The sequence below is a fragment of the Enhydra lutris genome, unplaced genomic scaffold (assembly GCF_002288905.1).
Source record: "Enhydra lutris kenyoni isolate GAN:26980312 unplaced genomic scaffold, ASM228890v2 scaffoldscaffold23, whole genome shotgun sequence".
NCBI lineage: Eukaryota > Metazoa > Chordata > Mammalia > Carnivora > Mustelidae > Enhydra > Enhydra lutris.
Window position 1 is genome coordinate 20,286,013 of NW_019154107.1, and position 27,539 is coordinate 20,313,551.

General features: G+C 48.5%; 1 protein-coding gene across 1 annotated transcript in view; it reads left to right on the forward strand.

The window, feature by feature from the left end:
* LOC111150426 (tetraspanin 7) overlaps positions 1-27,539 on the forward strand; it is a 120,882-nt gene that overhangs the window by 88,032 nt on the left and 5,311 nt on the right. The window contains exons 2-6 of the mRNA XM_022507880.1: positions 10,492-10,680; positions 14,391-14,465; positions 16,846-16,941; positions 18,371-18,526; positions 23,926-24,009. Coding sequence (XP_022363588.1) covers positions 10,492-10,680; positions 14,391-14,465; positions 16,846-16,941; positions 18,371-18,526; positions 23,926-24,009 — 600 coding nt within the window. The remainder of the gene's footprint in view (positions 1-10,491; positions 10,681-14,390; positions 14,466-16,845; positions 16,942-18,370; positions 18,527-23,925; positions 24,010-27,539) is intronic.

The following is a 27,539-nucleotide window of genomic DNA, read 5'->3' on the forward strand; positions in this document are numbered from 1 at the left end:
GACATTCATGAAGCATTGTGCTGCGTTAGAAGCAAAGTGGCTAGAGAATAGGTTTTTATTTTTTATTTTTATTTTTTTATTTTATTTTTTTTATTTTTAAATTTTTAATAAACATATAATGTGTTTTTATCCCCAGGGGTACAGGTCTGTGACTCGCCAGGTTTACACATTTCACAGCACTCATCATAGCACATTGGGGAGGGTATGTGCTATGCAGAGAATTGGTTTTTTAATCTGAGTGCCAGCGCCTGGCCCTGTGAGAGTCAAGTCCCCTATCTGGCTTCCTTAGTCCAGGGCTAGTAACTGTTGATGTCCTGGCCTCCAAAGCTCGCTCTTGCCCACCAGCCTGTCCTCTTGTATTCAGTCATATAACATGTATTTACTGAGCCCCTGCTGTGGGGCAGTCATTTGTCTTGGCTTTGGGGGTTCATCAATAAACCAGGCAAAATCCCCTGACCTCAAGGAGCTTAAGATTTGTCCGGGGAGACAGATGAAGCAAGTAAATCCAGTCGTGTTCGGACATCGTAAGTGTAGTGAGAAAAACAACAGGAAAGGGAGCAAGGCATGCTGGAGAGACAGGGTTCTAGTTTAAAGCCAGGTCATGAGAGAAGGGCTCACTGAAAAGCAGAGACTCGAAGAAATGAGGGCTCTCGGAAGCCCAGGCAGAGAGAAGAGCAAGTGCAAAATCCCTGCGGCAGGAACCAGGCTGGGAGTACTTGGGGCGCAGCCAGCCTGTGAGGGCTGGAGCCAAAGCAGGGAGGGAGCCCCTGGAGGTCACATCAGAAGAACCAGAGGGGGGGTGCAGGTGGAATGTGGAGAAGGGTTTCGAGCAAATGACTCATATTTTCGGACCCTCGTTTGAGCACGATCGCCCTGGCTGTGGTGTTGAGAACAGAGCCATGGGAGCAAAGGTAGAGGCAGGGACAGATGCCACGGACAGCGACTTGACCCAAGTGGTGTTGGTAGAGAGGGCGAAGTATCCTCTTTGTGCTTTTCTGAAATAACTGATTTTGGGGGTTTTGTTTTGTTTTAGCCAAGAACCTGTGTTACATAAAGTTAATTTTTTTCCCTGCAGTTTCACATAGGTGTGTGGTGTACATATTCAAATACTGAGAGGAAAGTTCATTAAATCAGGAATAGAAGGGGGGGGGTGGCTTTTCTTTTCTTCCCTTAAATCATCTCAGGAGAAAGTTAGGACTACTGGAAGAAGACCGCCTTACTATTTGTGTAAGAATCTTGGTCTTCGGTGCTGCCTACGTGTTTCTTCCACACATTGTTTAACTCATCTCATAATAGGCCCTCTTCTGGCATTATGTGTCATCTGTGCCAAGCTCATCTGAAGAGAGGCCTGAGCTCCCCCAGACACCCCACCCTCTGAGTCCCCATCCACACATAGCCAGATCGAGCACAGGCCTTCAAGGATCACCTCTCTATGTTCTAGCATCTTCCTGTTGCCTTTACACATGTATGTAGGAGGTGTACATATCCATGGAAGACTGTGGGTTTGTCTTTGGTATTTTGGAGATGATAATCATATATAGAAATGCTGCAAAGAAAGTTTTCCCTTTTGCAAATAATGGAACTGCTGGAAAGCTCAACCTGTTCAGCAGCCTAATCATGAGAGAGACATGTGCTTGTCAGATGTATGGACTCGCCTATAGGACTGGTTTATCCGTGTCCATTCCCATCCGGTAACCCCCAAGGACACAGCCCCGGGAAGGGAGCTGAATTTGAAGATGAGAGATTGCCACTAAGATTCATTTATTGAACTCCCACCCTGTGCTCATCATGGGCCCAGTGGCTGGCTTTCGATTTAAAAATTGGGAATCACACTCAGACAAGCAGTGATTCTATTACATGTGCATTAGGACAGAATGTCTGAATGACCCGTTTTCTTGGGAGATTGGACACAGGATGTGGGTGAGCGAGGCTTTGGCGGATACAGAGGAGATAACGGAACTTACTTCGTCCCACGAGACTCTTCAGATCTTGACACACACACAATTAGCAATGCAGGACAGGGTAAATGTGCAGTCAGCAGAAACTACCTGTCCACAGGCACTAATAACACAGGTGTAGCTCTTGTTTATAAGCTTATGCTGACATGATCTTCTCTTAAAATCTGTCTTCTTATTAGTGTGGAATTTGATCCATCTTTTCACAGCGCTGCTCTGGTCCCAGGTCGGGGACCCAAGGAAGGGAAGCGAAGGAAGGGGTTTCTCCCCACAGTATTTCCTTCAGTTGCTGGGCCAGCCACCTGCTAATGCCGCTGATAAGGCTGGTCCTTGGTGCTCCCGCTCTCACCTGCCGCTGCGTGTGTGTCTGCAGGGCCAACGGCTTTTAAACATGAGTGACAGCAACTTGGGTGTTCTGCAGAGGCAGAGTGGCATAGAGGGAATCCCCCAGACATTAAACTTCTGTCAGTTTAGCCACTACAGCCGGTCCTGACTCCTAAGTACACAGATCTCCCCATAAGGGGCTTTGCGGCCCCAGTTCTTTGTAGGCGTTCACCTGTGTGCCCTGTTTATACACCTGGGCCATCCGAGACACCAGAGATGTGAGCTTTGTGCACTTGTTTCTTTTCCGTGCTCTTAGAGGCTGGAGGGTGGGGTAAGACACCCTGCAGTGGTGTAAATCACACTTCCTGTCCACAGGCATTTTGAACATTGGCAGGGAGAACTCAGCAATACTTACAAATGAAGAGTAACACTGAGAAGCTGCTCTTAAAATTTCTCCCAGGTACAATGGAACATTTCTCAATGTGCTCATAAGCACGGAGCGAAATTCTCCTTCGCTTCTGGGCCCTTTCTTGGTGGATTTTTTTTTTAAGAGGGAGAATCTTTTAGGGTAATATACAGGAATCTTTTAGGGTAATATACAGGAATTGCAAAATCAATTCAGGGCTGCCCATTCTTTCTCATTTCCTAGTAGGATATACAGAGTCACTAATAACGTGTATGGAAATTTCCCGTGACCCTTTGTTGGATAAGAATTAAGTAGAAAGTGGAACAGGTTGGGCTCACTTAAAGGGGTTTTTTTAGTAAGTCAAGTAGTGAAAGACTCTTTGAATAAGTGGTCTTGAGTATGATTTTAGCAGCTGTGTAGCCCTGCCTTTTCCGTGCGAGGTCCATTTCCAATGTCTCCACCAGTTCAAAGATGTTCAAAGCCAGTTCTTAACTCACAAAGTGCCGCCAACATATTGGTCAATTGCCACCACTTCCTGGGCCTCTAGGACATTAGAGATCATTCCATGTCCAACCAGTCACCTGCGGGAGCCCCTCCCCACCTAGCTTCCCCCAGGCTGAGTATGAAGCCCAGCCAGCAGAGGCCCTTGCGGAACACACTTGACCACTGTGGTCTGCATCCTAGGGACCAGGAGGGCTAGATCTCGCCCCTCTGAGGACCTCTGGGCAACTGAAAGCAACACAGGAAACTTACACCCCGGAAGGGCTCCTGTAGACGTTTGCCAGGAGCAGTCCTGTCCTTTCACAGATGGAGAACTAAGGTACAGATCTGCAACATGACTGGCGCAAGCCGGTGGTTGCATGTTTAAGACATCTGGGAGAAGGACGGAAGCAATGTTTGATAGACTTAAAGCATTCCTGGAGCCGTTGCCCATGACACACTCTGCTGCTTTTCTACGCACGTGAAAAAAGGCCTGTGGTAAGCCCACAGCAGGAGCCGGAATTCCTGACTTTTCTTAGTGCTGTTCAAAGCCCTTTTCATATTTTCAGAAGCATCTATGTATGATCTGTTCGACAGTGTGTATATCAGACCCTGGGCGCTCACTGATAAAGTCCAAACAGAAGCTCAAGTTTTTGACAAATCACTCTGGGCTCATGCCATAGCTCCTATCATTTGAATTCTAGGAATTGGCTACAGGATGAAGTAATATTTAAATATAAAGTACAATTGTAGTGGGCGTGGCTGGCTGTATAAATGAAGAGTACCGGGTCAGCCCGTGGGCATCCCTGGAGCCCATGAACTGCGCTGACCTTTTGTTTGCATCTTGAGGGGAATAAAAAAGTCTCTTTCTTCCATGTCTTCTACTTCTTTTGTCGGCAGCCACTTTCGCAGACTTGTCCATTCGCTTGGGCGTCTCCTCACTGTTCCCCCCAATTCTGGCATCATCCCCCAACATTCTAGTGACTCTCTTCCTCCAGGCCCGTCCTTCCCACCATCCTCTGCTTCTGTTTCCTGAGACACGTCTTTCCCTCGGCTTCACTTCCAGCCTCAGCCCCTACCTGCATCTCTGACTCGCTCCCAAACTGCAGTCTCCCCTCCACGAGGGCCTTCGGAATGCTCCCCAGATGGCCTTCAGTCACGTGAAACCCAACCAAAAACAGGGCCAGGACCAGACAGTCTCTGGGTTCCCTAACAGTTCTCAAACTCAGTTTAAACAATCAGTGTTTAAGATCATCTCAGTTCTCTCCCTCTTCTCAACTTCCCGCTTTCCTTTTTAATGCTCGCACTCATCTCCCTCTCTTCCACACATACCACAGCCTTAAAAGTGAGGGAGCAAAAGGGTTGAGTTGGCTAACATACCTGCCTAGAAAGAAGCAGCCCAAAGCATAGGTCTTCTTGCTCTTAAGACGACCTATCATCTTCATATAAAAGGGAAAGCTTGTTGTCATGCGAGTGACTTTAGGAATGTTTGAGCGTCTGTGTAAAACTGCAATGGCTGCTCCCCTGGGCATTTTTCTTTCCTTCTCTTTCCCGGCAACCACTTGTCCCCTCCGAAAGCTGGCAGAACAGTGGGCATTCCGTCCAGAGACGAGCCGACTTTCCTACTCCCACTGCTGACAGTTTGTCAGTCATCGGGAAGCCCTGATAAACTTTCTGGTGCTTATTTTCCCAGTGGGCATGTCCCTAAATAGATTTGCAAGTGAATAAGCATGTTGAGTTGCAGATCCTGTTTTGGTGTCTCAATGTTAGAGCTCGAGGGGAGCACTGGAAATCAGCTTTTTCCACCTCCTGAGCTGCCGGAAGAGGGAACCGAGGCCCAGAAAATTTAGGTGATCTGCCCCAGGTCACACAGCTAATTTGTCATAAACTGCAACTAAAGACCCAGGATCTTGACTCCCAGCCCAGAACTCTTCCCTTCACCTACCTTTTAAATAAATGCATGGGCTCGCCTTCTACCCCTCAAGGTTCTCAAGCCCACTGGAAAGCTCCAATCAATTCTGCCTCTTAGCCCAGCCCCGGATTTTCACAAATAACTTGTAATAAAATCCTAAGTTGTAAATATGACAGACTCACACTGTTACTTCTTCAAGTTTGAAGAGAAAACCACGATGTGGTGGGAACTGCTGGTTTGTCTGCCTTTCTGGTTGCTTTATCTCCCCATGTACAAAATCAGGTTGGAACACCGGGCAGAGTGCCCTGCCCCTCCGTCTCCTCTCAGCATCGTGCTTCAAGTAAGAGGGAGCGGAAAGCACGGTTTGCTTGGCTGCTCCTTCAAAATCTAACTTCTGAAGACCCTGTCTCTAATGATTTAATTACTGTTTAATCATTATTGAATTATATTTGTTTTAATTATGATATGGCTGGAGTTTCTGTGTCATGTGGTTTTTCCAAGTTAGAGAATCCTCTGGAGTCGGGGCAGAACATTTCACAGTGCCTCTGCGTGGAGTCGCCAGGGGTGAATTCACTGGGAAGCTTCTGGAGTGACGGATCTGTGACCTTCACCCACCATGCTGTCTAGCTGAGCTTTCGGCCTGCGATTTCTTCTGTGTGTTTCTTTAGGCTGATTTTTTGTTCCTGTGCTTTCTATCCCAGATGGCTTCTTAGGATGGGGTGTCTTCGAGAGAGCCAGTGCTTCTCTAATTCAGTTTTTGATGGTCCTTTTTTTTTCTTTCATTGCATAATACATGGGTTCATGAGCCCCACCTACAAGAACAGATACACATTATGCCAACAGTGACCCAAGTGCCTGTTTTGTATTTCATGCAATTAAGGAAATAAAGAGGGCAGGGACTTGGCTCCATCAGCCCCAAACCTGGCTCAGCCTTTCATGGGCGTGAGAGACGCCGCTGCCGCTGCTCAGTCAGAAGGCTGTGGTCCGTGTGCAGGGGAGGCGGTGGGCTCCAGTGAGATGCCTGTGGGCATGTTGGCCTGGTGGGAGGCAAAGGACCGCATGGATCTCTGCCATCACTCCCCCAGTATCTGCTTCCAAATGAGAATGGACCTCGGGAAATCTCTTCTACAGCATTTTCGACACCCTATGCAATATTGGCCAACCTACCCATAGTATCCTTTCAGTGAGATTTTAAGGTAATGTGAGCCATCACATTTTCTAGTTCTGATCTACATTTTCTGGTGCTACCATTGTAGCTTTCGTGGCCTCTTCACTAAGCCTAAATTACAGGTAGTCACAAGTACTCTACTACCCACATACTCTGAGCTGCACCAGAAGTACACAAAATGTCAAGCCGCCATGACAGGCTAGGAATGAAAGGAGACCCTGAGCCTCAGCCTGGCTACTACTCCTGGTGGGGGCCAGGCCTGCCCTCCTGACTCGTGGTTGACATGGGCATGTGTGAGGTGGGGGCGGTACCTTCCCCAGGGCACTCGTGTAGGCTCTGACCTGTAGGCTCTGATCTGTCCCCTTTCGAGGCGCCATGTTGGCTGCTTGCTCATGGAGTCTTCTGAGAAAGAAGCAAAGCTTCAGTAAAAAGCTAAATCAGCAACGCACTGATGGGTTTAGAAATTGCAGGGCTCTGAGGAGCTCAGACCAAAAATTGCTTCGGTGAGCCCTGAGCCTATTCATGGTGATCAAAAGTGGAAGAGGTGTGTCAGAGGAGCCTGAGCATTGCTTTTCACCCTGTGGGTGCTTATACAGGTGCACGTCGTGGGGAGCATGCACGTGCATGTGTGTGTTGACAGGAACAGGAAGAAAATCACACACTGTATAACAATGACTTTTTTTTTTTAAAGATTTTATTTATTTATTTGACAGACAGAGATCACAAGTAGACAGAGAGGCAGGCAGAGAGAGAGAGAGAGAGAGAGGGAAGCAGGCTCCCTGCTGAGCAGAGAGCCCGATGCGGGACTCGATCCCAGGACCCTGAGATCATGACCTGAGCCGAAGGCAGCGGCTTAACCCACTAAGCCACCCAGGCGCCCTAACAATGACTTTTGACTTAGGCTCGTCCTTGTAGGTTTCTTATCCTTGGTGAGAAGTGTTATTATAGTAGACAAAATGAGAGAAAGTACGAGTTTGTGTTTCAGCCCTTGTCTTGTCTTTTTTTCCTTCAACTGCCTGGCACTTTCGTCCCATACTTGTAGATGACAATGCTTGTACCAATTCTGAGGGCTCTCTTTCAGAGAAATTCAGAGTATAGCAAGTCGATGGTTAGCAGGAAACTTCTTATCCCTTCTCACATCCACCATTGCCTGTCCATTCATTCATTCGTTCATTCAGCAGACATGTACTGGCCACTGGTCATGTGTAAGACACATTTCCTGCCCTCAAATGGGGTGGGGGCATGTCACGGTCCTGGATGTGTATGGGGGGATGGTAGGGCAGCATATGACAACGGCGTAGTACAGAGTAAGTTCTGTGTAAGGAGACCGGGAGGAGTGGGTACAGTACGCCGTACGAGTTAAGAGGTAGACTGGTGGTGATAAGAATGGGAAGAATTCTCACTGAGAGGATTGTCATGAGCAAAGGTTGAGAAGTAGAAAAGCACAGGAAATACAGAGAGAACAGCTAAGGTTTACCGGAGCGCACAGAGCACCTGAGGAGGAGGGAGGGAGATGCGGTACACAGGGGGCTTCGATGTGTGCAGAAGGCCTTGTGTGTTTGTGGGGTTCGGCTTTCCAAACACAGAGTTGGGCCATCGGGGATGTCTGAGTGTGAGAAGAGCAACACTGGAGAAGGCCTTTTCTCTCTGGGCTGTTCTTCGATTCCTAGCAGACAGGTGACGGATGGGGCCCATCTGTGCCAGTCTCCACATCATTAGGAGAAAGAGCTCCTTAGAGGATGACTGGCTTGGTCTAGGTCAAGATTCTGGATGGCTTTTCTCCCACACAATGTGGTGCCCACAGCGTTGTGTTTCTTTGCTCCCATGGGCAATCTTTAAGAGGTACCTCTGAGGTGTGCAAAGATAGCTCTTTAATTTTAATGTAATTGACATTTTATGAACATTTTAACGAAGTTGATGTTACAGGTTTTGTAATTTACCAGAGAGCACTGTCTTACATGAAGCATTGGGGGCCTTCAGAGAAATTACTTTTTGAAAGGAGAAAAGAGATCAAAATGTTAATACCGTTACCCTTAAAATCTGGATTTAGATTAACTTTGATATACCGCATATACTATTTGTTGTGGTAGCAAGTGCACTGTATAAAGTGGTCACAGAAATCTAAGCCATTTGACTTCTCTTCGGTCACTAAAGCCACCGCATCCCAACGATGTGTGTCTGAAGCATGATGAATCCCAGTCACATGAAAGAGCAAGTATGTAGAGGAGGCATGTCCTCAGCCTAAACAGTGCCCGGCTGAACTGAATTCTTGGTTTTGATTAGTACCTCGGCACCGTGACATTTACAGCGCTAGGCAGATAATGGTAGAAGTGGGAAGTAGGGGAGTAGGTTTTTCTCTGGTTCCATTTTAAGGTCCCTCACAATATCTACCTGATGGAGAAGTTTTGTCAGTGTGTGACGTTTGAAGGACTCTTATGAGGCAGAGGTGATAAGACTCAGAGAACTGAAATGGCCGTGTTTGACACTGGGACATAAAAGATAGCCCAGGCACTCTCCCTTCTCCCTAATGGACACTGCGTTCTCACCCCTAATGAGCGGAGAGTTGATTCTCAAATTTTGCTTCTGGTGCATTAAAAGCATTTTACGTTTCCATTTTATGCTTCCCTGTGGCAGAAGAGGCTGTTCAAGGCAGCTACTTTCTTTAGCAACCACCAGGTGTCAGCAGAGGACTTGAAACGCGGGGCAGGCTCCATCCTGGGTTTTCTTAACTAACGGAAGCATCCCCCATTGGAACTTTGCAAGGGCGGTAGGCCTCCACTGGGCCACCCTCTTCCAAGTATTAGTGTCAAATGCTTTCTCCACGTTCATCCACCTTCCCCTTATAAAACTAGCACCAGTCCCTCAATCCTTTCCTGATTGGAAGCTTTTAATTCTTTCATGGTGATGGTTCTAGAGAGTAGAGAGGTGACTGGGGTGGGGATAGGGGAATATCACCAAGCTCGTTTTTCCCGCTGATCCCTTCCTCCAAATGGGTGGAGCGCGCCGCCAAGAGAAACAGTCTGATAGTGGATCTCGGTGGCTCCAGACTGCGGGGCTTTTCGGAGTGTACAGGAAGGAGGCACGGGCATCTTTACTGGCCCCGCTGTTTGCTTCCTCTTGTAGCACATACTTGGGACAGTGTGTGGATGGACAGGGGAGACCTTGGCAAAGTGGGTGTTGATTTGTACCCTACTGCTTTGCTCCTGTTTCCCACCACGCCTCCTCCCTCGGACGGCCAGGCTGGACAAGAAGCTGAGGCATTTGCTATAGGACATTGGGCGATAGAGTGGGACAGAATTTGGGAAAGGGCTCCCTTGGATACCCAGGCTTCTTTTGAGCCTTACAAGGTGTCAGAAGAGGTGGCATTTAGAGGGCTGTCTGTGTGAATGAGTGGCTAAGCTATTGGAAAACTGAAGTCGAGACTGGCTAAGGGATAGAGACACAAAGTCAACCTCTGGCTTTAGCAGCTGAAGCCGCTGGGTCATGCGGCCTGCTACAGGTAGAGGGTAAGGTGTGACGTGGCCCAAAGTCTGTTCCCTAAAGTGAGGTCCTGACTGATGCAAGGTCTGGCAGTTCAGACATGCTGTGGCAATTTCCTTTGGATCAATCAGTGGGATTTGCCAAATCACATTAAAGCTAATTCCAGGAACAATTCAGATTTTTCTGTTATTTTATGTTGAATAAAGCACTGGAAAAAAGGCAGTGTGTTGAGAGGGATTCAAAAATACTTTGGATGTTTTGCTTTTGTAAAGATCTTTGTTCTAACAGGACAAGAAAATCATCTTGCTCCTTAAAACATCATGCAAAATGTCCTTAAAACGTACCATATCCACATGCGCCGTTGAAGAGGGCAGCCAACATTCTTATTGGCCTTAATGCCCAGCTCGGCATTGGGTGGTGGCTCTCTGACCAGGCCTGGGAGGGCTCTCAGATCAGTATTAGCATGACCATGCATTTTTCACAAGCAGCTTTCAAAAAAGGTTTCTTGTTGTCGGCTAGACTTCCAATCCATGTGGTAACTGCATATGGCTTTGTGTAAGGGCCAGATCTAATTGTACAAAACCCAGTGTCTTCAGTCTGGGGTGGCTTGAGCGACACTTCCCACTGCTTCAGGGGCTCCTGCGGCAAAGCCACTTGCCCACGGAAATGTGAGTCTTCACATCCAGGCCACATCACGGCGATGATTGTCATCTTCACAGTTTCATAGTCCCTTCTCTCCTCTCCCCTCCCCCCACCGCCTTTTCAGATCACTGGGGTGATCCTGTTGGCTGTTGGAGTCTGGGGCAAACTCACTCTGGGCACCTACATCTCCCTGATCGCTGAGAACTCCACAAATGCTCCCTACGTGCTCATCGGAACTGGCACCACTATCGTGGTTTTTGGCCTGTTTGGATGCTTCGCGACCTGCCGTGGTAGCCCGTGGATGCTGAAACTGGTGAGTGTGTCACAACATAATGCTGCTCTTTCAACAACTTTGTGAAAAAATTTAAATCTCATGAAAGCGACATGGCCCTTCTTAAAGCCACCCACAAGCCAATACGCATGGACGCTGATTTTAGTCCAGACTCTTACCTAATCCACCCTTTATTCCCTTAGAGGACAAAACAACCGCAAACACAGCCTGGCACCAAAAATTCTGGTTCTGGTCCCTCGAGGTAGGTGGTGACAAAGCAGCGGCCTGTGATTTCCATTTATATCCTCATGGCGAGATGCCTTGGTCTAGTTCTGAAATGCTTCTTAGAAATCTCTTCAGGTGTGTGACGCGCAGCTTTGGTGGGCAGGGCAGCCTCTGGAACATCAGCAGCCTTTCGGCTTTAGGTTCCCACTGGAGAGATACCTTCTGCCTCCTTGAACTTGGCCATGCTTGGCTGCATGGGCACGCTCTTCTCTCAACCTGTGTACTCCGGCTCAGAGCTATGAGTGCAGCTCAGCCAGAGCTCCCCCCCTCAACAGAGGGTTGATGCTGTGCCAACTGTTGGCTACCAGGCCCAGGGCTGGGCACCTTTACCGCAATAGGACACATACAGCGTGATATTTCCCAAAGGGTAAGGGGCAGGCTGTCACAAGGCTGTTACCATGATTCTTAATTTTTTTGGTAGACTCCTTGCCTAATTGTCCACTCACCGCCCATGCTCTTCATCGATGAGTGTTAACGTTAAAGGATTTTATAGATCAAAGGTAGCAAGGACCTCTCCTCCAAAGAACATTTTGTTCAAAGACATTTCTTTCAGATGCCTCATTTTGTGAAAGGGGAGAGTGGAGAGTCCCTCAGGGCTGTGGTGAGCCCTAGGTTAGGGTGACATTGAATACCCTCTAGTGACAGATATGGGGGAGAGGGTGACTCACTGCAAAGGAACCACTTTCCCAAGTGGCACTGAGCAGTCTCTCTCGATAACCTCGTGCAGGTAGCGGTTGCTCTGGCCCCTTCCGTTCTGCAGACCAGGCAGGAGGCTGATGGCCCGGCCAGCATGGATTCTTCCAGGTTGGTGGAAGAACCACAGTGAGGCCATACAGAGGCATTTCTGCTGCTGTCACCTGCCACTCCATGCTAGTGCCCTGGGTCCACCTTCTAGCGCTTCTTCCAAGCACCGGTATCTCTTTTGGTCTAGTCCTCAACTCTGCATGCCTTCTTCCATCACCTGGACAGCTTTTCAAAAACACCTTTGCGAGGGGTCCCACCTCCAGCCAGCTGAACCAGAATGTTTGGGGGGGGTGCGCCCTGGCACCACATTCTCCAAAAGCTCTCCAGGCGATTTGATGCTACAGCAGGGGCAGAGAGCCTCCCATTTAGTGCAATGCGTAGCAAGGAGAGAATTCACCTCAGAGGCATAGAAAAGAAAGATGGCTAAGAATCCATCTGTCCAAACAAGAAGGGAGGAGACCTGGCTTAGATCTTTAGTGGCAGGGATGTAACCTCTTTGGGCCTCTGTCCCTATGTATGAAAGAGTGCGTTGGACTCTGCTGAAGGACGTTCCAAACCACTCTGCCTTTTTCTCCTACCACTTGTGAGCTCCCTGAGCCTTTGGGGAGAAGTTTTGGGGGTTTCATTTAGTTTTTGTCTTTGGTCTTTGAAAAAACCATCAGTTCCTTTTCTCTGCTAGATGCCATACTGAGTGCCTAACCTGCCCAGCTTCACCCAGCTAGTGTGGGGACAGCTGGGACTGGAACCCACACATATTGCCTTCCAAAGCCAGAACTCTGTCTACTATAGTATTTTCACATGGAGAAAACCCGACCCCTACCACTTGTACTTAGTACAAGCTTTCCCCAGTAGGCTTTTGGCCAAGGTCTTCTGAAGGAGAAGCAGCTGTTCTCTGGAAGCTTCTGGAAACAGGGAACTTCCCAGAGACAGGAAACCGCTGATCTGGCAGACAAGAGCAGAGATCACTTGATTAACTGTCAGTCTAGAATTTTATGGTCCTCATTTAACCTCATTAATTGCAAAGCAACTGAAAATAACTGTTTCCACTTTATGGAGGCCCAGTGTGGCTGCCTCTTTCCTAAGAGTTAGCCCACAACAAAGCTAGGACCTAAACCATAAACTTCTGACCATGTAGTCAATTGTCCTTTGTCCCCCCTGCCTCCTGATGGTTACTTTCCCACAGGACTTTCTGGTGGGTTGTAGGCCTGGTGTGAGACTCTCTGCGGAGTCGCATCTGCTTCTCACTGCATTGTGTACTAAGTTGAGAGACCAAGGTCATGTACATAGAGCATTCTACTCAGAACTATGTTTGCTGTTTTACTGGCTGTGCTATAAGTGTGTGTAGAGACTTTTGTTAAGGTTTCGAACAAAACTGGCCTTTTAAGCCAGTCTTTCCTCCTTTTAACATATGTGCCACTAGCCGAGAAAAATAATTTATGATCCTGTGCACATATGTACACTCTAAAGTAAGTAATGTGACCATGTCGAGTCTATCCAAATTCTACAGCATCACCTAGGACCATTCCAAACATTCAGGACTGTTGTATTTCATTTTGAGATGAGAAGAAACAGATTGTAAGACATATGCCTTGTAGGAAAAGAATCCCTTCTCTTTCCTTTTATCTGCTTTTCAAAGGCACAAAAATGGAAACCCTTAATGTCTCATAAGTACCATGTAATTTATCCCTGAAGTGCGTGTGCATGCACGCGCGTGCAAACACACACACACACAAACACACAATTAACTTGGAAAGTATGGGAAGAATGAAATGAATAAGAAGCACTAAGGGTTTCAGATACTTCCAAACAGTCATGTAGCTTACTAGCTTTTTAAACGCTATCAACCCCACGTGCTGTGCAGAGCTGGAGAGGAAAGTAGGCCCCTGGCCCCGGCTCTAAGTGCTGCACTCAAGCCCGATTACCACATCGAGGAAGAACGTGGACCTGTGTGCGTCAGGTCTCTCTGTCAGCAGGAGCTCCATACGGTTGCAAACAAAGGGGGTCTGAAGCCATTTTAGGAGACGTGCTGAAGAAAACTGCAGGAATTCACCCAAACGAAGAGAAGCAGTAGGTTCACGTCAGGGCTGTGGTCACACATCCAAAGGGCCCTTGCCTAGGAGCAAGGCTGGGCTGGTTCTCCGATCTCCTGAAAGCCGTTCTAGCATTAGGGAGTGGAAGTTACAAGTACTGTGGCCAAGAGAAAGGACGTCTTTCCAGCGATGGAAAAGCTGGGAAACGAAATGGGCTCCTAGGGGTCCGTGGGTGGAGGGACTACACTCAGCTTGCAGAACCCAGCTGGAGGGTGCCTGCCATGGGGCAGGTGGTCGGAAGGACCCCGTAGACAGGGCAGAACAGTGACCTCCAGAGCGCTTATCTTTTCCCCCCAGCGTACCTTCTTGCTCCACGCTTCTAACATCAAAAACAGTAGCTACCTGAGTTATATAAAGCCCTTCCACATTTCTCCTGGTTGAGCTGAGTCTGCGGATGAGCTCTTCTCAGTGTGTGTGGCCCACAACACTTATGCATATTAAACAGACACATTTCTATATTGAGGCTCATGTAGGGAAATCTGGACAAGAGTATTTTTAAACTTTTTCTCCGCTTTGGCTGGGGGAGGTGAGGATCTGTGTGGTTCCCTGAGATGGCGAAGTCACCTAACCCCAAAGGAGCCCTCACCCCAATCCTGACGTGTCTGCCTTTGTCCCCGTGTGCTTGATTTTCAGTATGCCATGTTTCTGTCGCTGGTGTTCCTGGCTGAGCTGGTTGCTGGCATTTCTGGATTCGTGTTCCGCCATGAGGTAAGTATACAGCAGAGAACGCAGTTAGAGGGTCTTCTGGGACGAGGACTTTTAAAGCCTCTTGTAATGTGTGAGGGGCACACAGAGGTTAGCTGTATCTCCGGCGGTCTCACTTCATAGGGGCTGAAATGCCGATAAAAATCTAAATGCAGGAATTTCACCAGACTCGAAACCTTAGGTGTGGATCCTCACTCCATTCTGTGAAAGAGCTCCTGCAGGAAGTGATTCTCCACCTTGTTTTAAAGCAGTGACCTTCGCTGTCGATCAAATATACTCTTTTTAAAACAGCAGCTTCGGCAAAAGGCCCAAGTGGGTGTCTATATAACGAGATTTCTGTGACTGCTTGATTTCCCCCAAACAGCCCGCACTCCCCTCTTCCCTCCCCAGAGCCCTGGCGGCCGCCCCTTGCCAGCTGGGGGTAGAAGCCAAGCCCAGGAGTGAGGAGCCCTGCTACTCTGTGTGGTGGCGAGGGGAATAGAGGAAAGGGCTATCATGATCTGACACCCCTGCGTGGCTTTGTTTCGAAGTGACATGTAATAGGTTTAGACTTCAGAGGCTGGAGAAAAAGAATTCTGAATGCTGTTTTGTGATCGTAACTGTGGTTTCAAGGACATTGCTGGCTGTTTTGCATCCTGCGTGGCCCTCCTCCCATGGACTGTCACTGGGGCTGCTCTCTTAAGACAATGGGTAGACACTCGGGCAGAGACAAAACGCCCTCATGCTGTCTGTAGCCACCACGGTGTCCCCTGTCAGACATGTATAGTGGTGACAGGTCAGACAGGGTACGTGCTACAGTCAAGCCCTGACGCTAACTCCCCCCATGGTCTGGTATTGTGTCCTGTAAATAGCAGTAAAGCCAGAAGTCGGGATGCATGTGTTAGAAAGCGGGGGGCGGGGGGTAGCAAGATAAAGGTGGAAAACGCACCGAGGCTGTTGAAAGTCTGGCATGATCTGTCCTAGACCCTGTTTCTGTGCTTGGCCAAGTTCGGTTCCCAGTGAGCTAGCTCGTGGCGCCTTCTGCCCCTTTCCCCATTGCTCTGGTTTTCCTCTCACCAGAGGTGAGATCTCGGGTGTCGAGGCTGACTTCTAGAACCCATTTTGTACGGGTGCTGCATCTGGAATTAGACTCCCCATTTTTATTGTCAGGCGAGGTGAAACCTGATGAGGTCCTGGCCTCCACAGCCCCAGAGGTGCCCCTGACGCATGTGTGAACTCCAGACACAGCTGAGCCCCTGCCCGTTCTCCTCCCACATGCTGCCGTGACTGGGCTCCCCAGGGGGCAGGAGGAGGGATACCCAGGGCCTGGACACCCTCATCCAGCTTGCCCCCATGCCTCTGACACCCTGAGGGGAGTAGGAGGTGGGGATGTGATGCCACCCTTTGACGAGGGGCAAAGGGCTTGTTTCTCCAGTGGAAGTCTTCACAGTGGCCTGGGGTCTACTCCGTGTGCCCCTGCCCAGCCCACAGAAACCGTGCAGGTACAGGGAAATGTGGACACAGCCAGGTGCAGTATCCACCTTGGCTTAGAAGCTCCATAGGACTAGTGTCCACTGGTCCATGGGCAGAGCGCCCAGTATTTCCGCAAGGTGCCTGCCTCTGTGAGACCGGCGCCATACTCAGTCCACTGCTTCCCACCAGGCCATTACTGTCATCTGCTGTCCTCCCCCTCCAGGGCCATTTTGGCAGTCAGGGGCAGTCTCACCAGACATGGGGAGCTGCGTGGTAACACACCTGACATGCCCCTTTCAGTGGGTTTCCAGGGGAACAGAGCTTGAGAGTTAACCCTCGGCCAAATGTGCTCCCAGAGGAGGAGGAAGGGTTTTGTGAACTACCTCGTAACAAGAAAAGTTCACGTCCTTCTGCCTCTCTTTTTGGCCTCGATAAAGACAGGTTAAGTGCAGGCTGGTTTTGCCCCACTCCTGTATGCTAGAACAGCGATCCGTGTCTGGTCACAGCGCCATCAGTCTTCCCGCCCCTAGTGGCCTGCCCTTTGTTATTCTTCTGAGCGAGGGCAGGAAAAGTTACAGACAGAACGATGGCCATCAATCAATTTGAAGAAAATCAGGAGAAAAGCCAGGCCTGAGGTTGGGGCTCACTCTCACGGCTCTTTCAGAAGCTGGCCACGAGGCAGTCTTCTTTCTTTGGATTACAGATGAGGAAAACAGTTTAAAAAAAAAAAAAAATTCCCGAGCTAATAAATCCCTCAGTGAATTTCCTGAGATCTTTTGTCTCAGAAAACAGGGCATTCCACCCCCACCCCCTGGCCTACATTGATTCAGAGATTTTTCAGAAGAGGCCATTTTGGGGTAGAATCCGGTACAAATCTGAGTCTGTTTGGGTGGCGGTGGACCAGAACCATATTCCTCCCTGCCTTCTGCAGATCAAGGACACCTTCCTGAGGACTTACACGGACGCCATGCAGAATTACAATGGCAACGACGAGAGGAGCCGGGCGGTGGATCACGTGCAGCGCAGCGTAAGTGACGTCAGGCCTCAGACTTGGGGGGTGCTGGGGGCGTGGGGCCATCAGCACTTGCTACTGACTCCTGTCCTCCACTTCCATTGCCAAGAGTTCACACCCAGTCCTTGTCCGGGGTCCAGTTATCCGGGTAATTAGCATCAAGGAGACCAGTGCCTGTGGCTGGCCTTTTATCAGTATGAATTAGGAGCCTTCCAAGGAAAGCTAGCTTTGCCCTTAACACCCAAAGCCTTGGAAAGGAGGTGCTCAAGGTATAGCAGCCTTGCTTAGCACTGGTGCCTAAAGGCTGGCATTCTGGAAGTGGTTTCTTCAGGCTGAGTGGAGCACTCCGGTGAGCTGTGTTTACTGGCTTGGGCAGTGTGGTGGGGGTGAACGGTGGGCCTAGGAGAAGCCAAGGCAGGAGTGGGAGTGCCCCCAGGCTGCCTGGTGCTTTGCCGAGGAGCTGAGGGAAGTAGCTGTCCCCTGCCCAGAGGTGCTCAGGGGGACAGATGCTGGTGCTGAATCCTCCCGCTTCAGCTGGATCACCTAGGGAGCTCTTTGGGTGCGGCGCAGGTTCTTTGTTTTCCTTTGTCTTTTACTTCAGCAGCAGTGTTTTTATTTTATTTTTTTGTTGTTGTTGGCATTTTGAGAACATTCCAAACTCAGCAGAAAACTTGACAGCAGAGTATAAGGAACCATATACACTTTACCCAGATTCAGTAATTCATTTCTACTTTTGCCCCATTTCCTTTAACATTCTCTACGTCAGAGGCTGGCACACTTTTTCTGGAAAGGGTCCTGTGGTCACTGTTTTAGGCTTTGAGGGCCATGCTGTCAGTCTGTGTCACGACTACACAGCTCTGTTCTGGAGGCACACAGGCAGCCATAGTCTGTGAAGGGCTAGGCATGGCCATGTCCCCCAAAGTTCTCACTGGGAAAAGCAGATGGCAACACATAGTTTACCAACACCAGCACTCTCTTCCTCTTTTCTCCTTTCTCTTCCTCCCCACCCTTAACCATTTGCTTATTGGCATAGATCCTATGATCTATAAGCCTTAAAAAGAGCTTTTTAAAGCCTTTCTTATCTTGGCTTCCCCACCAACAAGCCTGGTTTAGTTGCTCCGTACCTGGAACAGCAGCCAGTCCACACAGGTGATTTCCGTGCGGAGCCGGGCCAGAGAACCCGGCTTTACTTTGTGGACGTGGTAAGAAAGCCAACACAACATGCAGTCTGGGGCTGGCTTCCTTCTCTCAGTTCAGGCAGGCTTCCCAGTGAGTACGAGCGTTCGTGGAGCCTCAGCTCACCTTTCCTCACCAAAGCTGTGCCTGTTGACTTAGGGTCTTGGCCCGAGTTCCTCGTCGAATTGGCGCACGCAGGGTGGTGGGGCGGGAGAGCACGGTGTCTGTGATCCGCACGCGTGGATTCACTCCCTTGCCCCCTCGACAGCTGAGCTGCTGCGGCGTGCAGAACTACACCAACTGGAGCACTAGCCCCTACTTCCTGGAGCACGGCATCCCCCCGAGCTGCTGCATGAACGAAACCGACTGCAACCCCCAGGACCTGCACAATCTGACCGTGGCTGCCACCAAAGTGAACCAGAAGGTAGGCTTGCTCTCAGCCCTGATGGGATCCGTGGTGAAGGCTGGGGGCGCTGGGGATGGGGGGCTTTGGGTGGGTGTGCTTCTGTGAAACTGTGCCAAATGGATCAGAAATGGTAGTCTGGGCTAGAGGGCGGAGTCTTTCCCCATGGCCCTTCCCTGTCTGGGACGAGGCACCCGCGGCCGTCCACTGCTGAAGGAGCTCCTGTGACTCAGCAGGAAGCTACCAGGCACCAGAAGGGAGGTTGAGCAACGGTTCCTGCTCACCTGGGCTGATGTCAGACAGGGACTGTGGCCTTTCTTCTTCCTGGCTGTCTTTCTCCTGCTCAATTTACCTTCTAAACATGGAATTCTTCACAGCTGGGTGCCAGTCCTTAGCAGGAAGGGGGATGAGAGTTGACAGACAACATCTGCTTCTGCCAGGATGGTGGCCTTTATTTTAAGGTATTCTCTGCTTGAGGAAAAGAAATCAGCAACTCCGCTTCAACTCACTGTCAACATCCTGATTCCCAAAGACATCAGAGAGAGAGAGAGAAAACTGGCTAAAAGACATTGGAAAGGTAGTAGGTACTGAAAATGAGGGAAATAGAATTTCAGTCATCAGAAGGAAGACCAATTCTGTCTTCCACTTCACAGAGAATAGGGCGAAGGCACGATAAGACATGTTTGAAGGCTGTGTCCGTAGTCTGAAAGATTTAGAGAAATGCCACATAGAAAATATGTTTTGGTAGAACAGAAGGGAGGAAAACACCAACGTTCTGTTGACTTCACCTGCTGTTATGCAGTCATCGGGTCAGTTTTCTTTTCTTACTCAGATAAAATTCTGTTCTTCCAAGGTCTTCAACACTTGACGCGATCTGGGCCAACTGCTGAATAATTCATAGACAGTAGCCATCCTCTCAAGATGAGAACGTTAAGAGATGGCTTCTGTATTTTACCCATCTAATGTTGGTATTTGTAGCATAAATGCTGCAGAGCATTGTTGCCGTTCTAGAAATTCATTGTGTCGTTCTGGGCTTATGACCTGTTATGGACGCGATGCGGTCAGATGTTCCATGCTGACTGCTTCTTGTCTTAGCTAAGAAGACATCTGTTCCTCTTGGAATTTTCTTAGGAACCCAAAGATTGAGCCTTCCTTTGTGTCTCATCGGTAAGATGACTTCTGGTCTCTTCATGGGCATCCCCACTGAGCCCCCAGAGATGTCCTCATGCTGCCATTTTACGAAGCTCCGAGCATACCCAGCTCCAATGTAGTGAGGTCTGAGCATGACAGAGCCCCAGGAGGTTGTTTGTGGATGCAGCACCCATCAAACTGGGTCGTCTTTTTTTACCCCCAAACTTCCTTTCCCTTTGTGAAATTTGGGGATCTAAAAGTCAGGGACATGGGCTATGGCGTCCAACTCCAGTTTCAGTTCTGGCTTAGCCACCTACTAGGGGTGACCTTTCTCATATTTTCTTATTTTTTCTCAACTGCAAAAGGGGGATGATTGTTCCTGCCTCTTAGGATCAGCAGGAGGACAGAACGAGATAGTCGCTACAGCACAGGGTCTGGCCCTGAGTAAGGACCAGAGAAACGTTAAGTGTGATGTTCAATGTCAGCTACAGTGCAAACAGCACCAGGGAGGTGGTGAAGTTTGTCTCCCTCTCTACCACACTGTCCTTCATCAGGAATGATGTAGCACGTCCTCAGAGGGAAGATCTTTGTTACTCTTCAAAGGCATGTTCGGAATCCTATCCTATAGTGCATCTCTATGATCTTTAGAATTCTTTCCAGAAAGAAAGATAGGGCACCATTTTTTTTTTCCATTTCATTCATTGATAACCTGCAAACTGACCTCACTCCCTGTCTCCCCGCACCCCCCGACACACACACCCATCCTGCTTGATTTACATTTTCCGGGGCAACTCAGATACCTGGAAAGGGGGTTTAACTTCAACCTGGCTTTCTCTGTGGAGAAGTGAGGAAAGAGTGAAATTCGCCTACTGAGTCTCATTTCATGCCCACGGGGACCTCTGAGACAAATGAAGGCCCAGGTCTAAGTCTCGGAGGCCTCACCTGTAAAACGCAGGAGATAGGGCTGGGGTGAATACCTAGTAGGAAATGCTCACAAACGTTAGCCCCCCTCTTCTGACTCCCTCCCCCAGGAGGCTTAAGCACCGCCCCTGTAGTTCCACGGAATTGTGCTGCCTAGAATACACGCATTCTTAATCCCTGTGGATCCTTTCATGTCTTGAACCCTATGATTGAACAGCACTGAAAGGTGACTCTTGGCTCTCACCTGGCAGCCTGTGCAACCTGCCCTGTTCAAGTCCCTGGGAGAGAGCAGGGGGGAGGTGAGACTAGCTAAACAGGGTATTTATTGTTTTGTGTAGGGGACGGGATTTATTTTGGTTTTGCCAGCAGGATGTTGAAATGTCTACAGTTCACGTGGCTGACAGCACTGACTCGGCCCCTGCTCCCTCAAATTCTTGACATTTTTTTTTAAGAGCGAGGGCAAGAGAGAGATTTCCCATCCGTGACTGTGTTGGTTTCGACATGCAGAGAGGGCAAGCAAAGGACCTGTTCTGTTTCTGAATGTTTCCTAGGACACTTAGCAGGTCTCTGTAGGTTTCTCTCATGCCTGACCACCAGGCTTTCATTTGAGGAAATGAAAAGAGATTGTTGTGGGCAGATAAGATCACAGTGTAGTAGGGAACATGAGGTAGAATGTAAACATGGCCTTGCCGTCTGCAGATCTGAGCTGAGATCTGGAGAATGGGCTCATGGGTCCCACCTCGTGAGTAACAGAGGAATCCAGAGGTGGAAAGTATTGATTTCAACCTTGATCTTATGCTGTTTACACAATGACAAAGAAGCGAAATCACTTTCATCTCTTCATTTTAAGGAACCCTCCTACTGATAGGATTCATTAATTTGCTGTCTTCTTTAGAATGAAAAGCCATGGGAGAACTTTTCTTCTAGAAGAGTGTTCCTCAAGCTTTAATGGGCAGCTGAAACTCTAGAGATAGTGGTCACATTCATTAAAATTCATTAAAAATGAATAACCCAGGGATTTGGCAGATTCTGATGGAGGAAGTCTGGAGGGAGGCCTCAGATTCTGCATTTCTAGCAAATTCAGCAAATTCTGCTGCCCCTGGAAGATCCCCACTTTGAGGATCAAGGTCGAGAGAGAACGATTTTGTCACAGTTGCAGTAATGGCAGAGACACATGTTTCCATTTGCTCTTGCTGGAGTGGGTTTACCAAAAATGTGATTGACTCTGCTCCGAGTCTCCTACAAACGGAACAGAAATCATGTCAGAAAAATATATTCCGCTTACATGCAGAATCGAAGTTCATAGGAAAAATACCTATGCCAAGGTATATTATAGAGTGAGAAAATCACCTGCCTCGCTTTTCTCTGGTCTTTATTGTTGGGTTTGGGTTTCCGTATCTTGAGGTGACCTACCACTGGCATTGGACTGAATGAACTTCATCTCTCAGCCCGACCATCACTGGGGGGAGAAGATAAGGTCATGATGGCCACCTGGGCAAAACACAGCCCTAGCCACTACCATCCGGGAAAGTGTTCCAATACCCATGTCTCTTCTTGCATTGAGTTCTTCCTAACCCAACCTGCTCTCCCTTCCACTACCTTTCGAAAAGTAGTGTGACAGATACTTTCACTAGTAAAAATGAAATCAGCAAGCAGTCTTCTACTACAAAGGGAGAATCAAATTTCAAAATTTCTCACGAGTAGAAGCAGATTTCCTTTCCCACCCGCCTCCAGGCTTCACATTTGCATCAGCTAACCAAGGAGTATAGTCGGCCCATTGCACTGAAAGCACGTGTCAGAGCGCTGCTGCTAAGGCAACACACTTCTCTGCAGACAGACTGCAGACGCATAAAATATCACTTATTAGAAGCTACAGCACTGGTAGAATTTTCCTAAACTCTGAGAAATGTTAAATTGGTAATTTTGAATTCCAGTGTGGGAGACAGGGTTTTTTTGTGGTCTTCAGATATCATTGCAATTTAGTGTGCCTTTCTTGATAAACAAGAATCCTTTTTACCCTGTTTATGAAATTAATGTCTTGATTTCTGCAGACTTATATATTCAAGTAGAAGCCGTTTTTCAGAAAACTAGAAAAAAAACATGTCTTCTGAGACTATATAAGTCAGTTCAGAAATCTAGGCTGACTTGGCCCAGTTTCAAATAAATATACATATAAACACATAGACACATACACACACAGAATTCAACCTGTCAGGCATTTAACAGGAAGAGTCAGCTTGTGCCTTTGCATTATGGCCGATACACAAAATTTGGTGTTTCCTACTTGGACCAGGTTGATAAAATGTAATCCCGAATAACAACAGCAAACAAACTTATTTAGCAACCTGGTTGAACTCCAGCCAGATCATTTATTTTAAAGAAAGGTGATTGACTTTATCAGTATTACACTAACATCGAAATTGATAAAACGGGTGTTGGTTTTAATCACAGCATTTGGAGATTTCATTGTATGTGAATGGAAAATTCACTTCATTTTATGGATGAAGTTATTGACACCTAGAAAGGAGAAGTGAGGGAGCGCCTTGGTGACTCAGCCAGTTAGGCATCCGACTCTTGGTTTTGGCTCAGGTCCTGATCTCAGAGAATCTGCTTGAGATTCTCTCTCTCTCCTCCTCTCCCTTGCCACTCCCCCAACTCTCTCCCTCTCTCAAAATAAATAAATCTTTAAAAAAAAAAAAGATGTGACTTGTTCAAGGTCCCATAGTAAATTTATGGAAAGGAGGACTATAAAACATAGCTTTTTCCCTGTTAAAAAAAAAAAAAAAACTTAAGGGTCTTCTTAGGAAGAACCCCAAAACACAATAAAGGTGGCAGGCATTCACCACCCCACAACCTGATGATTTCACTTTATTTTTCTAAGATTGTGTCACTTGTTATCAAAATGCTAGTATCCGTGTTTATTATGCTGAGTCTTCCTGTGCAAGGATGTGGAATGCCTCTGTACGGTCGGAGTCTGTGGGATTGTTTCGTAGGTCTGACAGATGTCCTGCTACACTTCATCCTACCGCTGAAACATTTCTGGATGAAACGACATATTTGGGACTTGTTTTAAAATAGTCCAGCCAGGGGAGGTGATTTAAATGAAACCAGATTGGCTACATGTTCATTGTAAGGTTAGAGAAAGGGTCACTTGGGAGGTCACGGTACTACTCTCTGTACCTTTACTTATGTTCGAAATTTTCCTTTTTTTGAGTTTGGACAGAATGCTAGTGAGTTCCTAGGGTGAGAGGCAGCTGGATTTGCCGACTACGGGTCGGAGCGTAGTTGACCCGTAGGTTAACACAGCTCAGTCTGGCCTGGGTGTGAAATGTGTCTCTGAGGCCCCGACACGCTCTCTCTGTTTGCAGGGTTGTTATGATCTGGTGACCAGTTTCATGGAGACCAACATGGGAATCATCGCCGGAGTGGCTTTTGGAATTGCGTTCTCCCAGGTAGGCTGCGTAATTGTGCGGTCAGGCCTGGCCTTCCCCAGCCTCCTGCCCTGGCTTCCTTCCCCGGGCTCCCGATTCCCTGCCTGGCCCCCCTGGGCCTTGGGAGAGGCAGATAGATGGGGTTGGAGCTCCTTGCTCATTAGTCCTCAGGTCATCTGTTTATTGATTTTTCTTCTTCAACTTAAATGAAGTTTTGCCATCAAGGGAATATCGGTTACAGTTCAACTAATGACTAGCTCCAGAAAACAACTTGCTGCTTCTGTAGGTCAAATGGAGGTTAACTGAACCAAGCGCTGGCTTAATTGGAGCATAAACAACTCGAAACGTCAAATGGCTGATCTGGGTTTGGGGGGGAGGCTCTTTTTTCCTGGTTGACCTGTCCCTGTTTTGTTCTTCATTCCTGTTGATTATGCATGAGCCGTCGCCTTTTATAGAAAGCCTACAGTTAGCGAACTTTGTCTGGCAATCATTACTTTCATCCTAAGTTTGACTACAGTTCCTTATGATGGAAGCGGAATTCTTGTTTTTTAAATTGTGCAGCCCTTTATCTCCATCCAGCCTCTCTAAAATAACAGGAGAAGTCATTCTGCCATTGAAGTGTGCCACGCAGACTCATGGATAGAACACGATTAAGCGGACTCTAAACTTTGGCCCACCTCAGCCCAGCAGCACAGTACCCTACAGGCGTCTGATCTCCGGCCAAATGATCACATTACTGTGACGACAGAGCTCTGGGTGGGAGGACTGGCATGTATACTTAACAACCAAATGAAAACTTGGTGTATGTTTAACTCCGAATTTTTTCAGACCAACAGATCATTTTTCCAACAAAGCCCAATTAACGTTCTCCCGGTAATGTTTCCACCACTCTAATTTCCCCTGCCTGAATTCCATCTTTGCTCTCTCGGACTATACTTACCTTTTCCCTGCCCCCCCCACCTCCTTCCTTCCTGCCTAGCAGTGTAGGCGCACGTTCGTTCTAGCCAAGTTCGTTCTTCAAACGTTTTAATCGAAATACACATAGACGGAAAAGTACGTAAATTATAAATGCACAGCTTAACAAACCAGCACAATGTGAACATACGTGCGTCACCCTCACTTAGATCAAGGAGTAGAACATGGCCCTAGTCGTTTTTGCAGAGAAAGGGTTTCACCGCAGGTCAGTTGACAAACTTCTTCCTCAGCAGGGACGAAAACCTAGGTGACATTTCATCTCACAAGAGCATGTGGACTCATCCCACGGGAGTGTGTGCTCCTTGTGGTCTTTTACCATGCTTCTTCGTTGTTGGCAGCCCATGAAGGGAATTACACCCTCAACACGCCAACACGCAAACCAAAATGGCACCACAAACCACGCCATTTTGTCTCCAGAGATGTTTCCCAAAGAGTTGCTGCCCCAGACTTTCTTCCAACGGCTATTGCGTTTCAGGGAGGCATCTGTAAAGGCCAAGGGATGGGTCAGGGGATCCGGGACCCACATCTGAGCCAGATATGCAAGGTGCACTGGGGAGCTTGCATATTCATCTGTGCGTGTATATGCAGGGTCACGTTGATGTCACCGACAGGCCAGATGCGTGCTTGGTGGCTGGGGACGACTGTCCCCTCGGAGGAAAGAATACAGGTGAAGTCTCCCCTAATGGCTCTCCTAGAACCACAAAGGGACCTGATGCCAGTACTCTCTCCATGAGGAGAAGAGAACCTCACAGAGCCTGGAATCTCATGGATAAAAAGTTATATGATCTAAGAATATTCCCGCACGGCCATAGGGGGCATGGGTGATTCTCCCGTTTTCATTAGTGAAGTGAGCCAAGTCATGAAGATTCCGATGAAGACCTCTCTTCCTCTCTCTCATGCTTCACTATGAAGGGGAGGGGAGGCATTTCTGCTTTAGACAAATCACCTGATGAGCATGAATCTGTCTGTCCTAACCTTGAAGAAATCCCCGACGTGGGGATTGTGGAGTTTGCTCTGTGGCCTTCTGGGGCAGTGAGAGAGGGGCCAGCGTCCCTGAGGGAACCCCCACACAGAAACTCTGCAGAGATTTTAGGGCTTATCAAGGTACCACATCGTTGCTGGGTTAAGACAACAGAACACAAAGCCCAGGGGCATCGCCTAGCCAATCCCATTCACTCGCAGGACCGGACAGGGGCAGTGAGGCGGAGACTTGAGACCTGCCATGCTCAGCTGGAAGCAGGCGAAGAAGAGCTGTAGCTGCCTTTCCCTAGCGGGATGTGCTAGGAGCCTCGGGGTTCCCGGCAGCTGAGGTTGGCTTCCAGATACCAGTAGATCCAAGGCCTTTCTGGGACAGCGGTGGCCACTTACCAGCTGCCAATTCAGGAAGAACCAGCCACACTGGTCCTGGTCAATGACCCAGAACCAAAGCTTTAGCCACATGTGCTCAGAATTTTTAGGACTAGTATCAGAGCAAAACCTAGCGAATGTTGGCTGATTTAGGTGAATCAGTCATGTTGGCTGATGTCTTGGCCTTCCTGTACTAAAGAGGTTCTACTGAGGAGAGGCCAAAGTAGGTAGGAAAGAACAGAGCTCTGTCACGCATTCTCCCTCTCTCTCTCTCTGCCCTCTCCCTCTCCTCTCCCTTCCTCCTCCCCTTTCCTCACCCACCTCCACCCGCTCCTTGCCCTTCCCCTCGCCTGCTCTGCTGACATCCACATCCACACTATCATCTGTGGAAAAGAACTGGCCTTGCTCATCTGTCGTGTCAGAAAGGAAAGGTGCTATAGAGTACAAGGCAGACGAGCCGAGTCGAGCCTTTCCACAGACTGCGCAAAAATCCTGTCCCTGGTTAGCTCCTTTAGCCAACTGAAAGCCCTTGAGTTCTGTTCTGGGCACCATGATTTGCGCAGACATTCAATGTTTCTCCTACAGGCTCCCATGGCCTGAGCCCTATCAAGGGAAAACCCATTTGTCCACACTCGATGGGCAGATCCTGCTCCCTCTGAATTAATTCCTAGCAGGAAGTTGAGTGTTTTGATAGGCTGCCTCTTCCCTAAATCTTCCGCAGCTACTCTCGCTCAAGACAGCTTGGAGAGGGAGACACACACAAGCAGAGTGTGAGTGCGTGCGCGTGTGCCCATGTGGAGGGAGAGGGAGAGAGTGGAGGAAAATGGGAATATCACCACCCTCACCCCACCCCCCGCCCTTAACATGACCCAGTGCCAAAGCGGAGGGTGTCTGACACTTACCCCATTTGTGATGCTGCCCCTGACCTTGGTTGGCTTCTGCTGTGGGTTGCAAATGGGGAGTGGCAACGCTCCCACATCCAGTGTAGACAGACACACGGCCTTGCTGGATGTGGAACATGTTAGGCTGGATTAATCCTCCACATCACAGAATAATCCTGAATGGGGACAGTAGAGCTATTTTCCAGAAGTGGACGGTTGAGTGGCTTGCTTGAGTCTGGGCTCAAGATCCAAGCTTACAATTCGGACCTCTCCACCCGGCCGGCTCTATTAAACTTTGGCACCAGAGATCACCCTTGTTCTTGTCTCAGGAAGCACCTAAAGGGAACT